The following is a 16,881-nucleotide window of genomic DNA, read 5'->3' as shown; positions in this document are numbered from 1 at the left end:
CCGAAACGTGCAAGGGCTTCCAGCGTGATCCGTACACTGCTCAACGACTGAGCAAAGGAGGGGACCTTGATGAGGATGTCGTCCAGATAAGGCATAAGGAAGATACATCTGGAACAGAGCAGAACGAGAAGATGGGCCAGGATTTTTGTGAAGACCCGAGGCGCAGTTGCCAGTCCGAACGGGAGGGCGACAAACTGGTAATGATAGTTTCCTATCGCAAACCTCAGGAAGCTCTGGCGACTCCGCGCGATGGGGACGTGGAGGTATGCGTCCTGGATATCTACGGCCGAAAAGAATTCCCCCTGCTCCAGAGAAGCAATTAGGGAACGAAGGGATACCATCCGAAACCGCTGGAGACAGAGGAACTTGTTTAGTAGTTTGAGGTCCAGGATTGGGCGTACCGAGCCCTCCTTTTTGGGGACCACAAAAAGGTTTGAATAGAACCCCATGAACCTTTCTGCTGGGGAAACAGGAGAGATGACTCCCCGATCCAAGAGGGACTGAATGGCCTGGGAGAAGACGGCCCCCCGCTCGGGATCCCGTGGAAGACGGGATTGAAAAAACCTGTCTGGGGGAAGAAACAGGAACTCGATCACGTATCCCGAGGATACAATCTCGAGTGCCCAAGCGTCAGAGACGTGGGCCTGCCAGACGTCCTTGAAGAGGAGGCGGCGCCCCCCTCACCCAGTTGGGCGGGGGCGCACCTTCAGGCTGAGGACTGCTTAGTCGCAGGAGGTCGAGCGGCCTGAGGTCTGGGATGCCAGGAGGTTTCTTGCGTCGATCTTGAGAAGTAAACCAGCCTCCCCCAGCGGAAGAGCTAGTCGCGGGGCGGGAACTAGCGAATCGACGAAAGGGCCTACCACGTGAGGAACCCCTAACATGAGAGGCCCGCTTGGCTCTAGGCTGTGGAAGATGGGTGCTCTTGCCTCCCGTGGCTTCAGAAATAATATTGTCCAGCCTAGAACCAAAGAGATGGGCGCCGGCAAAGGGAAGTCCGAATAAAGAACGCTTGGAAGTCGCGTCCGCTGCCCACACCTTCAGCTAAAGCTCGCAGCGTAAGGTGATTGCAAGCGCCGAAGAGGGCGCCAGCATCCAAGGACGCCTCGCAGAAGAACTTCCCCACCTGGATGATCAGCTGCACCAAGGATCAGAGATCCTTAGCAGGGACCTCGGATGCTAAGTCCTGGTCCAGCTGGCTACCCCACTCAAAGATCGCCTTTGCCACCCACGCGGAGGCGAACACGGGTCTAAGGGCTGACCCTGTAGCAGCAAAGAGGGACTTAGTCAAGGATTCCACCTGACGATTTTCAGCGGACTAAAGGGAGGATCCATCACCTATAGCAGGGATCAGCAACCTTCGGCACTCCAGCTGTTGTGAAACTACAACTCCCAGCATGCTCCTTTCACTTCTGTGGGAGTTCAGAGAACAGCCAAGCAAGTGTGCATGATGGGAAATGTAGTTTCACAACACCTGGAGTGCCAGAGGTTGCTGACCCCTGACCTATAGGAATAGCTGTATATTTGGCGAGCCGTGCCACTGGTGGGTCCACCTTAGGAGGGGATGCCCATTCGGAAACACAATCCGCTGGAAAAGGATATAGGACGTCCAGTTTTTTTGGGGCGGAAAAACACATGTCTGGATGATCCCAAGCCTTGGAAACCACCGCAGAAAAATCATTATGGCAAGGAAACACCTTTGAGGCCTGTTTTGGACGGAAGGATACCCCCTGTTGGTCAGTAGGGGGGGGGGGGAATCGTCCTGCACCCGGAAGGTGTCACGGATGGCAGCAATGAGGCTATCCACAGTGGAGGCCAACTTAAAAGGCTGCTCTGTATCCATATCCAAATCCGAATTCTCAAACTCGCCTTCGGACGGCACGTCCCCAGGCGAAGAAAAAACACCTGAGTGGGACCGTGTACGGGGGGGGGGGGGAGAGGGAGATGTGTCAGAGATAGAAACGTGGTCTACTCTGGGACGATTTTTTGTGAATGCCGTGCGCTAACTTAATCACCGGAGGGAAGTGACGTAGGGGGGGGGGGGGGGTGGCCCAAGCAAGAAGCTCTGGAGGGTGCATCTGAGGGAGGTGCAGCCTGCGCTGGTGGCGGATTCTCAACCAAGCGACCCACTATAGATAAGGTGGATTGGGAGATTTGAGCAAGGTTTTCCACCACCTGAGAGAGCGTTCTGACCCAATCGGGTAACTCAGATGCCAGAGGAGGTGGAGCAGTATGGGCTGAAGGGGGAGGCCCGTGCATCTGACAAGCAGTGCAGACAGAATCCTCTTGCCCGCAAGGGAATTTTGCCTGACACATAGCGCAGGCAAAATGGACAGCTATTGGAAACCGTGGAAGAACCCCGGAGGGATCAGACATGATGTATCCAGGAAGATACCCGAGGCTGGAGGGATACAGTGACCTGAGGAGAGGAGCAACAGTTCCTACCAGGACCAGCAGCAGACGCCGTCCGAGGATGTCCAGAGATCTGCCTGAGCGCTGTGGTGGGAAGAGAAGGCCCCGCCCCCTCAGGTCCTGCATCTCCCGCTCAGTGGCACGCCGTCCATTAACCCCCGCAGTGCCGGAAAGTAACCCCTGTGCCAAGGCAGCGCTTGAAACAGGCTGCCGCCCGTTCATATGCGGAGGAGATAAAGAACAGTCGCCTCCCCTAACTTGCACCCGGAGCTGTGCCACTTCGACCCGAAGTGACGATAGGCTCCGCCCCCTCCCAACATGCTCCTCTGTAGAATTGCAAGGCGCTGAGTAATAAATCACCCCGTCGGTCGGTCAGGCATGAGACCGGAGAGTGCCTCTTCCAGAGAGGGAGGGGGGTGGAGGAAAAACAGTACAGCCGAAGCAGGCAGGCATCACTTATCTGTCCAGCCGCCATCTTCACACTTCCTCTTCTTCCAGCAGGGTCACCCCTTCAGCTACTGGCATCATAGTAGAAGAGGGACTTGGATGGGTGACCCTTCAGCTGGCAGGATGCAGGGGAGCGACGCTGCCCTGGTCCCCTTGTCTTCTTATGGGGGAGGAAGAGGCGTGGCGGACCAACACTGGCGTGCTCCCCCGGAAGAACAGGGAGGCTAGGCAACCACTGTTTCCCACCTGGAAAAGAGGGGGAGGGGTGGGGGGGGGGGGGGGGGGGGGGGGGGGGGAATAATCTTCAGGAGCTTGACACTAGAAAAAACTGAAGCTCTCTCTCCAGGCTGGAGGGGGTATAGCTGCCAGGGGAGGAGCTAACAGCTTTAGCTAGTGTCAACGCCTCCTAGAGGACATAGCTATACCCACTGTTCCTGTGTCCCCCGAATGAATATGGGCGAGAATTTGTGAATTTTTCCAAATTTTGGATTTTTTTTTAATAAATAAAAAGGTAAAATTGAATGACTCCAAGTCATAATTCATGTTAGTGGTAAATTGGAGTCATTCAATTTTACCTTTTTATTTATAAAAAAAAAAAAATCAAAAATTTGGAAAAATTCACAAATTCTCGCCCATATTCATTGGGGGGGACACAGGAACCGTCCTATGTCCTCTAGGAGGCGTTGACACTAGATAAAGCGGGTAGCTCCTCCCCTGGCAGCTATACCCCCTCCCCTTTCACCCTTTAAGGTGAAAAATGGTTTGGGCCTGAAGGGGTTAAGACATGAGATTGTTTTATTGAAGTGTGTTACATGAGGATTTCGCTGTGATTTCAACATTCATTGCAAGTGGGTTTATCTGTGGTGAAAAACAATCCTTAAAGGGGTTGTGTTACGTCAAGAAATGGCATTTATCATGTAGAGAAAGTTAATACAAGGCACTTACTAATGTATTGTTATTACCCATATTGCCTCCTTTGCTGGCTGGATTCATTTTCCATCACATTATACACTGCTCGTTTTCATGGTTACAACCACCCTGCATTCCAACAGCAGTAGCCGTGCTTGCAGACAATAGGAAAAAGCACCAGTCTATGTGTGTTCCCACGCTCCTGGCCACTAGACAGGCCAACCCTTTTTCCTTTATTGTGCAAGCATGGCCATCGCTGCTGGATTGCAGGGTGGTCAACCATGGAAACAGTGTATAACGTGATAGAAAAATGAATCCAGCCAGCAAAGGAGACAATATGGATAATCACAATACATTAGTAAGTGGCTTGTATTAAAGGGGTTGTCCAGGTTCAAGCTGAACCCGGACATACCTCCATTTTCACCCTGGCAGCCCCCCTGACTTGAGCATCGGAGCAGTTCATGCTCCGATGCTCTCCTTTGCCCTGCGCTAAATCACGCAGGGCAAAGGCATTTTCAAAAGTTCCAGTGACGAACCGGGCCTCCGCCCGGCAGTGTGTTACTGTAAACAAAAGAGCCCTTGCCCTACGCGATTTAGCGCAGGGCAAAGGAGAGCATTGGAGCAGAACTGCGCTGATGCTCAAGTCAGGGGGGCTGCCTGGGTGAAAATGGAGGTATGTCCGGGTACAGCTCTGAACCCGGACAACCCCTTTAACTTCCTCTACATGATAAATGCCACTTGCTAAAGTGATACAACCCCTTTGAAGGGGTATTCCGGTTGGTAGAAGTTATCCCCTATGTACAGACAGACAGTGGATAACTATTAGATCTGTGGGGGTCCTACCGGAGGATACAGTACTCGCCTATCTCCAGAATTCCCATATAAATGAATGCAGCACATGTGTGATTGGCCACTCCATTCATTCCACGGGTGTTGCAGGAATTAGTGGCGGTCCCAGCAGTAGGACCCCCACCAATCTAATAGTTATCACCTACAACCAGAAGCCTTTTAAACTTAATGGCCATGCTTCTAATTTGAAACATCAGCAGCATGCCCTGCATTACAGTAATTTTTTTCCTTATATTCTTCTCTTTATGGTCCATTACCACGTCCGTAGTGTGATACGGACACTGGCAATGTGCGTTCCGCACTAATAGAATATGCCTATTCTTGTCTGCAATTGCGGACAAGAATATGACATGTTCTATTTTTTTGGGGAACGGAAATGCGGGTTCGCATTTCCGGATCCGGGCTGCACATCGTGCGGCCCCATAGAAATGAATGGGCCCGCAATTCCGTTCTGCAAAATGCGGAACGAAATTGCGGACGTGTGAATAAGAGAGATTTTTTTTTGTGCAGTCTTAATTCTTACTTTTAACCTGAATTATTTCCTAAAGACTATAATACCTATTGAATAAAAGGGACATGGGCTTGGTTCTTTTTTTTTTTTTTTTACAGGCTGTGCATGATAGCAGCTATTTCTACAAGCTGTACATTATACAAAAGATTCCACGTCAGAGTGCCCCTTTAATACCTAGTAATCAATATAACATTTTAAACATTTCTAATAAATGAAAGCACCTTTGCTGCTTCAGATAAATTTAAAAAAGGAAGACATGTAGAATATTTTGGCATTAACCATACACACCTAACAGCATAGTTAACCTGGTTAACAGTTAGGGTACAGCCACATTTACAGGTAGTTGTGTGGCACAAAGGAACCTCAAACTGTTTTATGAAAAGGTTGTGGATTAAAAGGGTTTTCCGGGTTATAGATATTTAATGTTGGGTGGCTGGACTTTTTGACTATGGAGTTGAGTGGGTATAGAGGATAACGTGAAATCACCGTAATACCTCTTTAAAGGCTATGTACATCTTTGGGGATTTTTAAAAAAAATTATTATTGCATTATGCTCATTTTGAGCTAAAAATCATTTTTTCATTCTTTATTTAAAAAAAAAGAAAAAAAAAGTGAGCCCTTTTCTTTGTACAGCCTTGAGATTCTGTAGTAGCGTGCTGTCTGTTTTCACTCTGTTCTGTCGGGCAGTTCAACTGATGGCTCCTCATCTCTGACCTTACTGATAAGAATGTGACTTAGGGCTCATTCACATGGGTGAAGTGTTTTGCAGTCTGAAAATCCTGGATCCGCAAAACATGGATACTGCAGAAATGTCCTAGCCTTGTCCCCAAACCGGACAAGAATAGACACATTCTATTTTTTAGCAGGGCTGCAGAACGGACTTGCGGATGCAGACAGCATTGAATGGATCAGCATATTTTTATTTTTTTTTAACCAAAATTACGGCCTGTGCATGATCCCTTAAATAGGTGTTTACCACCTTTTAGAAATTTAGATATAAGGGTTAGAGACAAGTGAAAGTAGGATTCACACAGCTAGACAAACAGTTAACCCTTTGTGATAGAATGGCTGAATATTTTTAATAAAGACCAATTGAAAAAAAACATTTTTTAGCCCAAAATGAGTTACAAAAATTGCCCCTGAAGGTGTACATAGCCTTTAAAGGCCCCTTTACACTGGCTGAGCATTGGCCAGATAACAGCCAACAAGCATTGATAGGAACGCTCATTAGCAATGATCTGTTGGTGTAAAGGTGTCGCTGATTACACCATGTGCGAAACACTCGTTCATCAGGTAACAGGTTCGTTTGTGTGGTCACCTAAATCATCATTTGCCAGCATACAGATTGTGCTAGCTAAACAGCCTCCACTGCCAGTAAATGATGATTCTGTATGGAGGAGATCGCTGCATGCAATAGCAGCAGTCTCCTTCATTGATCAGCAGGCGATTATCAGGAGGGAACGAATCCTTCCTGAGAATCATCTGCTTTATCTAAATGTCATCCCCCTCGCCAAACTGCATAACCGTGTTCGTACATACAGCAGTTTCTGGCACACAGCTAGTACACCACTTACCATTTTACAGAGACTTACTGCAGATCTGCAATGCGTTTTTCAGCCACGCAACTTGTAGAGGTGAAATAGACTGAAACTATGGGGGTCATTTATTAAACAGAAATACGGCTAAATTAGGCGTATTTCTGGCACAGATTGCGGTGCAAAGGTATTTTGCGCCACAATCTGCGACTTCTCCCCACTCATGGCAGGTCTAAAAAAGTGGGCGGGCTGACAAGCCCATCCTCCTTTACCACTTTCTATGCCGGTTTTAGGCATAGAAAATGATCTAAAGCGGTCTTACATTTAGAAGAGGCGGTCCATCCGCCGAAGTTATGTAGAGGGTACGCCTCCTCGTAACTCCGGCCGATCCGCCAGGTATAGGGGTTATTAAGATGTGCCCCTATGTGCTTCATCTGTACAAGCTACACAATGGAGAAGCTGAAGTACAACATCTAGCTAGAACACAATGCTCAGTTACAAATAAACACACCCTTCACAGTTTAACATCAAGCGGCTTTTTTTTTTTCTTTTCTTTAAAAACAAAGAATATTGAGATTTACATGCCCCGCTTCTGGGGGAGGAAAAAAAAAAAAAAAGGAGGAATCCACTTTTAGCATAGCGCATCAGACAAGTTCTTACACCAACCCATTCACTGAAACGTTACAATACCAACGGAGTCCAGATTCCAAAACTAAGTGCTTTCCTTGAGCAAACAACTTTCTTCTTCCTCTAAATTCCTCCGACGTGCAAAACAATGCAACAAAAAAATGGGAGGGAACAAGATCAGGCAGTTTGTCTGACTGATCCTGAAACGGTCATTTTAAATTAACATTTAAAATACAGAACATCACCCATAAAAAAAGAAACGTCACAGAACTAAACACATATTTTGCTACAATAAGACCATAAAATGAGCCTCCCCTTTGTTTACACCCTCCCACCTCAGACTGAGGACAGATATACTCTCAAATAAAAGGTTATGTGAAAAGTTGCAAGTAGAACTGTAACGAGTAGGCTCTATATATAGTATAGGATATCCTTTGCATGCAAACAAGACCATTTTGTTGGGGATTTTCTGTGCCTCTATAAAACAGAGTGTAGTCCCAAAAAGCTTAAAATAATTGTTCCGATGGTAGCTTTCTAGCTGCTAGACAATGCAATATTCAATCCTCAGGGGGTCAATTCCAAGATAAGATATACATAAGCATTTATATACATGCACTTAAAGGGGTTGTCTAACCTGGACATTTATGGCATACCCACCTCTGGGACCAACTTCTATCTCAAGAACGTGGTCCCACCAGAAGTCAGCTATTGTCAGAGGACCCACAGCAGTGAATGGAGAAAACCACACATGTGCTGTTTGCTCTCCATTCACGACAGGGCCCCATACTTTATATAGGAGTGGCTCCCAGAGTTGGCTCTGGCACAACCTCTAGATATGTCATAAATGTCCAGATGTGACGACTCCTTTAAATACATATCTATAGAACATGATCAGAATGGTTGTTTATAACCACTACCCATTATATGAAAATCAGGCGTCTTCTCCTTCCTCCAATGTCAATGATGGAAAACTGAATTTGAGATAGAACAGTGTTATTTAATGCTCCCCGGCCTGTATAGGCTACTGGTGAATCCCTGAACTGGACACAGAACATTAGTCTCTTTGCTGGTTTGGAAAGCAAGAAATTCCCGGCTCAGTGATGAAAGATGAGGGAAAAACCAGAGAAGGACGAATAGATTATCGTATCCGGGTGAAGAGATTGAGAACGGAGACAGATTCCTAGGAAAGAAAGAGAAAATTTAACCGCAAGTCAATATTTGACAACTTTTACTGAAGAACATAAAGAGCAGCCCAGAAATGTGAATCACTAACAGTATAATGGTCAATCTAAAAAGTCTCCTAGGTAATAAACTGGATTGTGTGTGTAATAGAAGTAATACACTGCTCAAAAAAATAAAGGGAACACAAAAATAACACATCCTAGATCTGAATTAATTAAATATTCTTCTGAAATACTTTGTTCTTTAGATAGTTGAATGTGCTGACAACAAAATCACACAAAAATTTAAAATGGAAATCTAATTTTTCAACCCATGGTGGTCTGGATTTGGATTCACACTCAAAATTAAAGTGGAAAAACACACTACAGGCTGATCCGACTTTGATGTAATGTCCTTAAAACAAGTCAAGATGAGGCTCAGTAGTGTGTGTGGCCTCCACTTTGCTGTATGACCTCCCTACAACGCCAGTGCATGCTCCTGATGAGGTGGCGGACGGTCTCCTGAGGGATCTCCTCCCAGACCTGGACTAAAGCATCTGCCAACTCCTGGACAGTCTGTGGTGCAACGTGACGTTGGTGGATAGAGCAAGACATGATGTCCCAGATGTGCTCATTTGGATTCAGGTCTGGGGAACGGGCGGGCCAGTCCATAGCATCAATGCCTTCGTCTTGCAGGAACTGCTGACACACTTCAGCCACATGAGGTCTAGCATTGTCTTGCATTAGGAGGAACCCAGGGCCAACCGCACCAGCATATGGTCTCACAAGGGGTCTGAGGATCTCATCTCGGTACCTAATGGCAGTCAGGCTACCTCTGGCGAGCACATGGAGGGCTGTGCGGCCCTCCTAAGAAATGCCACCCCACACCATTACTGACCCAATGCCATACCGGTCATGCTGGAGAATGTTGAAGGCAGCAGAAAGTTCTCCACGGCGTCTCCAGACTCTGTCACGTCTGTCACATGTGCTCAGTGTGAACCTGCTTTCATCTGTGAGGAGCACAGGGCGCCAGTGGCGAATTTGCCAAATGTCCTGCACGGTGTTGGGCTGTAAGCACAACCCCCACCTGTGGACGTCGGGCCCTCATATCACCCTCATGGAGTCTGATCCTGACCGTTTGAGCAGACACATGCACATTTGTGGCCTGCTGGAGGTCATTTTGCAGGGCTCTGGCAGTGCTCCTCCTGTTCCTCCTTGCACAAAGGCGAAGGTAGCGGTCCTGCTGCTGGGTTGTTGCCCTCCTACGGCCTCCTCCACGTCTCCTGATGTACTGGCCTGTCTCCTGGTAGCGCCTCCATGCTCTGGACACTACGTTGACAGACACAGCAAACCTTCTTGCCACAGCTCGCATTGATGTGCCATCCTGGATAAGCTGCACTACCTGAGCCACTTGTGTGGGTTGTAGACTCCGTCTCATGCTACCACTAGAGTGAAAGCACTGCCAGCATTCAAAAGTGACCAAAACATCAGCCAGGAAGCATAGGAACTGAGAAGTGGTCTGTGGTCACCACCTGCAGAACCACTTCTTTATTGGGGGTGTCTTGCTAATTGCCTATAATTTCCACCTGTTGTCTATCCCATTTTCACAACAGCATGTGAAATTAATTGTCACTCAGTGTTGCTTCCTAAGTGGACAGTTTGATTTCACAGAAGTGTGATTGACTTGGAGTTACATTGTGTTGTTTAAGTGTTCCCTTTATTTTTTTGAGCAGTGTATATTCTGTATAATCTGAACCAAAACCCTCATAGAAATCCATAAAGGCATGTTCATGTGGTGTTTTTCTGTGCCCAAACCTGCATAAATAAAAAGGGGCACACGGCACATTTTTGGCTGGTGAATTCTTGCACTGATTCCAACTTGGAAAATGCAGGAGAAGCCACACACGGATTAGCCGCACTGAATAGGGCTAATAAGTGGGCAGAGTCCACAGACGTGCAAAGCAAGCTAAGAATTGTAGGGTACGCCTTACATTTTTGCTGTGGGTTCGAAGGGAAATCTACATGCTGCATTTTTCCACCATGCAAAGGTGACCTTGCTGAGAATCTTCTGCAGATTTTTATGCCTTTTGTAAATGGAATTTGTTGAAACATTTTTTTTATTTACACTGTGGTGTATAAACCTCTACAAAATACACAACGTGCACCCAGCCACTGAAAGGACAGCAGATCTGTACCTATGAAACTGGCTGACCTGTTACACCTAGAGGCTCTGCTCTCTGCACTTTCATTGACAGGTCCAGACAGTGTAAAAGTGATCATGCCTGCCTGGTCCTGTCAATGAAAGTGCAGAGAGAGCAGAGCCTCTAGGAGTTATGGCCGCCTTTGCTCCTAGAGGCTCATTTGCAGATATTAAAACATCATTTTTCTCAGCAATGCGGACACATATGAACATGGGACCAGCAGATGTCTTCAGCTGCCAAGCTCACATGTAACAGGTCAGTCAGTTTCATAGGAACAAATATGCCGAGAGATGCCACTGAAAGCATCGGCATGTCCAAGTACTCTGCTTTGTCCCCTAGCTTGTTCATAGAAAAGTCGGATACTGGCAAACCCACGTGGTTGAATGTTGTGGGCAGTTACAAATGTGGCCATAGTATTTGTAAAACTTGTCAATATATTACAGTGGGTAAAACAGTCGAATCCAGTGTAACCAAGGAGGTTTTTAAGATCAGATCGTATATCAACTGTAACACGAATAATGTCATTTATTTGGCGACCTGCAATGCCTGCAGCATTCAATACGTGGGATGCACCTCAAACAGCCTGAAAGTGAGAATAAGAAAGAGCTCAAACTGCTGAACATCTCTATGCCATCTAGACATTTTAGAGATGTTTATCAGGGTGACCGTCATGGGTATAGAAAGGGTATTTAAATCCGCACGAGGAGGAGACAAATAGGCGATTGCTGAATAGAGTCCTTTTGGATCCTTACACTGAACACGAGAAATACGAAAGGTATGAATAATCAATATCATTTGATTTATGAGTACAGACTCGCTCCCATTTTGTTTTTCGTTTTTTGTAGTGCTATAATTGAGTAGCATTTAGTATGCATTTTAAGAAAGCCATTGGAGGCAGCACTAGCTTGGAGCTGATTATTAAATCGGCACCTGGCTGGGGGCGTGCCTCATGGCAAAAGAGGACTTTTAACCCCTTCCCGACCAGTGCCGTAATAGTACGTAGCCGCAGGAAGTGACTTCCCGACCAGAGCCGTAGTAATAGCTGAAGGACCGGCTGTTTCCATTAGCTGGACCCCTGCTGTATGCGCCGGCATCGGTGAAAACACCGATGCCAGCGCAATAACGCTCACTATGCCGCGGTCAGCACTGACCGCGGCATGTGCGGGGTGTGTGGAGGAAGGGAGCTCCCTCCCCTTCCCCATCGCGTCCCCGCACTGATTGACGGGGACCCGATGGCAGCCCGATGCCTTTAACAGGCATCGGGGCTGCCTTCCATGTAAGCCTTTGAGACCCAACCCCCTGGCTGTAATACACTGTAAGTGTATTACAGTTTGTAATCAATATTACACTTGTGTATACCCTGCACACGTAGAGGCACTTATTATTGTATTTTACATTTAGTCTAAGACTAAAGGTTGCCTGCTCTTGACATGTGCATTTTTTGTTTAGTGATATTTATTTTGTAAAAATTAACTTTTATTATTCCTACATTAAATAAATGGTGAAAATTTATAAACTAACCTACTTAAATTAATTTAAAACTTTCTGCAATGGACCCTTGGTGTGCGTGGCTAGAATTCAGTTTGTAATACACTTACAGCCAATGCATTACAATACAGATGTATTGTACAGGGGATCAGACCCCCAAAAGTTGTGGAAGGGGGGTAGCAAAACAAAAAAAAAGTTTAAATAAAGTTTTGCATAATAAAAAAAAAAATAACAAAAAAAAATAAGTTAAAAAAGCGTTCTTTTCCCCATAATTAAGTGCCAAAACAGCAATTTTTTGGTCACCTTCCCTCACAAAAAGTGTAATACAAAGCGATCAAAAAGGCGTATTTATCACAAAATGGTATTAAACAGTCATCTCATCCCGCAAACAATGAGACCCTACCTAAGACAATCGTCCAAAAAATAAAAAAACATGGCGCTCAGAAAATGGCAACACAAAAACAAGATTTAATTCTGTTCAAAAATGCATTTACTGTGTAAAACTGAACAAAATTAAAAATTAGACATATTAGGTATCGCCGCATCCGTAACAACCTGCTCTATAAAAATATCACATGAGATGCCCCCTCAGGTGAATGCTGTAAAAAAATGCTTTTAAGAAACTATGCCAAAACAGCCATTTTTGTCACCTCGCCTCACAAAAAGTGTAACACCAAGCGATCAAAAAGTCTTATGTACCCCAAAATGGTACCAATCAAACCGCCATATTATCCCCCTAAAAAATGAGACCCTACCTAAGACAATCGCCAGAAAAATAAAAATAAATAGGGCAGTCAGAAAATCGCAACACAAAAACAAGATTGAATTCTTTTCAAAACTGCACTTACTGTGTAAAACTGAACAAAAATAAAAATGATAGACATATTATGTATCGCCGCGTCCGTAACAACCTGCTCTATAAAAATTGCACATTATATGCCCCCTTAGGTGAATACTGTAAAAAAAATAAAAAAATTTAACTATGCCAAAACAGCCTTTTTTTCCCACTTTGCCTTACAAAAAGTGTAATACCAAGTAATCAAAAAGTCATATACCATAAAATGATACCAATGAAAAGGTCACCTCAACCTGCAAAAAATGAGCCCCCACATAAGACAATCACTCAAAAAACAAACAAAACAATGACAGCCATAAACCAATCCATCAAAATCTGCGCTGCAAAAGACATATGGCGCTCCTTCCGTTCTGAGTCCTGCCATATGCCCCCACAGCAGTTTACCACCACATATGGGGTGTTGCCATATTCAGGAGAAAAAGGGTGACAATTTATGGGGTACTTTTTCTCCTGTTACCCCTTGTGAAAATGAAATATTTGGGGCTAAACAACATTTTATTGGAAGAAATTGAACTTTTCATTTTCACAGCCAAGTGTTTTCAAATTCTGTAAAATGCTTTGGAGGTCAAAGTGCTCAGTACACCCCTTAATATATCCTTTGAAGGGTGTAGTTTCCAAAACGGGGTCACTTTTTAAGGATTTTCACTGAAGAGGTACGTTAGGGTCTCTTCAAATACAAAATGGTGCCCAAAAATCATTCTAGCAAAATCTGCCTCCAAAATCCATATGGCGCTCCTTCTGACCACTGCCACGTGCCCATAGAGCAGTTTACCACCACATATGGGGTATTTTTGTAAACTGTAGAATCAGAGTAATGCATATTGAGGTTTAGTTTGCTGTTGACCCTTGCTGTGTTGCAAGAAAAAAAAATTGATTAACATGAAAAATCTGCATAAAAAAAAATGTAATTTTTAAATTTCACCTCCATTTTCCTTTAAATTCTTGTGGAACACCTAAGGGCCGTTTCACACGAGCGGATGCCGTGCGCGATATCCGCTGTGGACTGCAGAAGCAAGGAGCATTAACATGACTGATAATGCTCTGTGCCTCTCCGTGATCTTTTTACTACAAAATCACAGTGACAACTTTATCTCACTGTGATTTTGTAGTAAAAAGTGCACAGAGAGGCACGGAGCATTATCAGTCATGTTAATGCTCTGTGCTTCTTCAGTCCGCAGCGGGTCTTGGCTCTCATTCACGCAGTGGATGTTACGCACGGCATCCGCTCGTGTGAAACAGCCCTAAAGGGTTAAAGTTTGTAACATCAGTTTTGAATAATTTGAGGGGGTGTAGTTTCTAAAATGGGGTCATTTATGGGTGCTTAACCACGTCCTGTCCGCCCATAGATTATAAACGTCCGGGAGGTGGTTCTCTATTTCTGAATGGACGTTCCTGAACGTCCATTCAGAAACTGCAGATGCACGCTAATCGTGCAGCTGCAGATCGGGTTGCCCGCTGTCAGTGACAGCAGGGCAACCCTTAGAGAAGTGCCCAGGTGTCCCTGCCTTCTAGATAGCTGTATACACAGCGCTCAGCGCTTCCTGTTCCGCCGGAGCCGGGTGAGTGCAGGAGCTGTAAGGTCTTTCAGAGACCTCGATCAGCCCTGCACTGAGGCTGTACAGCGTTGTATTCTGCTGTACAGCCTCTCTGGGGGGTGTATTTCTCCTGTAACTGGGGCTACTATGTCAGCCCCAGTTACAGGAGAAATCAACATTGAAATAAATAAAAAATAAACTTAAGTTAAATATCCCCCAGAGGTCTTGTATGACCTTATGGGGGACGAAAAGTGTTAAAAAAAAAAAAAAAAAAAAAAGGTTTCACATGTAAAAAAATAAATCAACAAGGAATAAGAAAAAAAATTGGACATATTTGGTATTGCCGCGTCCGTCTCTATAAATATATCACATGATCGACCCAGTTCGATAAACACCATAAAAAAAATAAAAAAAAACTGTTTACAAAGTTTGTAAAATCAGTTTTAAGTAACTTGAGGGGTGTAGTTTCTACAATAGGGTCATTTATGGGGGTATCCACTATGTAGGCCCCACAAAGTGACTTCAGACCTGAACTGGTCCTTAAAAAGTGGGTTTTGGCAATTTTCTTAAAAATTTTAAGAATTGCTTCTAAACTTCTAACGTCCTAAAAAAATAAAATGACATTTCCAAAATGATGCCAACATAAAGTAGACATATGGGGAATGTTACGTAATAAATATTTTATGAGGTATCACTTTCTGTTTTAAAAGCAGAGAAATAGAAATTTTTAAAATTGCGAATTTTTCTAAATTTTGGGTAAATTCTAGATTTTTCATAAATAAAAAGGTGAGATATTTGGACTCACATTTACGACTATCATGAAGTACAATGTGTCACGAGAAAATCTCTGAATGGCTTGGATAAGTAAAAGCGTTCCAAAGTTATTACCACATAAAGTTAGATATGTCAGATTTGCTAAATTAGGCCTGGTCAGGAAGGGGGTAAATGGCCCAGATGGGAAGTGGTTAAAAAAATGGTTTTGAAAATTTTGTTGAAAATTTGAAAAATGGCTTCTAAACTTCTAAGCCTTCTAACGTCCTAAAAAACTAAAATGAAATGTACAAAATGATGCCAACATAAAGCAAACATATGAGGAATGATGACTGAACTATTTTATGAGGCATTACTACCTGTCTTAAAAGTAGAGAAATTCAAATTTAGAAAATTGAGAATTTTTCCAAATTTTGGTACAATGTGTCATGAGAAAACACAGTCTCAGAATGGCCTGGATAAGTAAAAGTGTTCCAAAGCTATTACCACATAAAGTGACACGTCAGATTTGCAAAAAATGGGCTGGGCTGGGCGGTGAAAACTGGCCCGGGGTTGAAAGGGTTAAACCAGAGTATGTGATAACACAATGTGGTCATGATTAAAACGTACAGTCGAAACGCGTAGGACTTGCCTGTCTGGTCAGCCAATGGATTTTATAATGAAGAAATAAAAGAAACTGGATTTTATCCTGAGCCTGCTGCTAGATTTTTCCGACTGTTCTGATTGATTCCATGTTCAAGTAATACATGGAGACACAGTGTCCTCCAATAGCAAGCAATGTCTTCACAGCGGTTCCCTTCTCTGTTACTGTGCATTCACACGAACATGTGACGGACATGCCTGTTTTGCAGAGTGCAAAAAACGGGCACTGGCTGTGTGCACCCTGCATTGCAATGAGGACCCATTGACTTCAATGGCTCTGCAATCCGCAAGATGTGCCGAAAGATAGGACGTTTGTGGAGTGGAGGCACGGATCTGGAAGCACATGGAAGAGCAGTCCGCAAAACGGACATGACTGTCACAGTACACAGAGATAGCTGTCAGTCACCGATAGTTGTACACAGGGGAGGTGTTATCAGTGATTGATAGCATTCTCTGTGTAAGTGTATATACATAGATAGCTGTCAGTCACTGATAGTTGTACACAGGGGAGGTGTTATCAGTCATTGATAGCATTCTCTGTGTAAGTGTATATACATAGATAGCTGTCAGTCACTGATAGTTGGCCATGCACTCTTTCTAAAAATGTTGTGACTTTTTAACGCCATTTTCCAAGCAGAAGGGTGATGATAAATCTCCCCCTATATATCAATCTGCTCAGCTCCTTCTGACTATAACCTGCAGCCTGCACCGCATTTCATGGTGACAAGGAGCTGTATAAACATACAGGTACATTTTTTATGTAAAAACAGCATAAATGTGCAGACACTGAGCAATTTATTCATAAACTTCTAGTAGGAAAACATATAGCACAACAAAGTTAAGAATAGATGCTCTAGAATACTAAATAGAGAATGAAAAAAAAAAAAAAAGTTACTGAAACAGACATGTCAGGAGAGGCGATACGTCCTCTTTAAGTAATA

General features: G+C 44.5%; 1 protein-coding gene across 2 annotated transcripts in view; it reads right to left on the bottom strand.

Annotated features, from left to right (window-relative positions):
- Window positions 1-6,286: 6,286 nt before the first annotated feature.
- The window catches only part of FZR1 (fizzy and cell division cycle 20 related 1), a 50,749-nt gene continuing 40,154 nt past the window's right edge, over window positions 6,287-16,881 (bottom strand). The window contains exon 13 of one of the 2 annotated variants that reach the window (XM_040417856.1): window positions 6,287-8,467. In XM_040417856.1, coding sequence (XP_040273790.1) covers window positions 8,426-8,467 — 42 coding nt within the window. In that variant the 3' untranslated portion in view covers window positions 6,287-8,425. The remainder of the gene's footprint in view (window positions 8,468-16,881) is intronic. The other variant, XM_040417855.1, reaches the window with a different exon arrangement.

The sequence above is a fragment of the Bufo bufo genome, chromosome 2 (genome assembly GCF_905171765.1).
Source record: "Bufo bufo chromosome 2, aBufBuf1.1, whole genome shotgun sequence".
NCBI lineage: Eukaryota > Metazoa > Chordata > Amphibia > Anura > Bufonidae > Bufo > Bufo bufo.
This window is presented reverse-complemented; position numbering and strand designations above follow the sequence as displayed.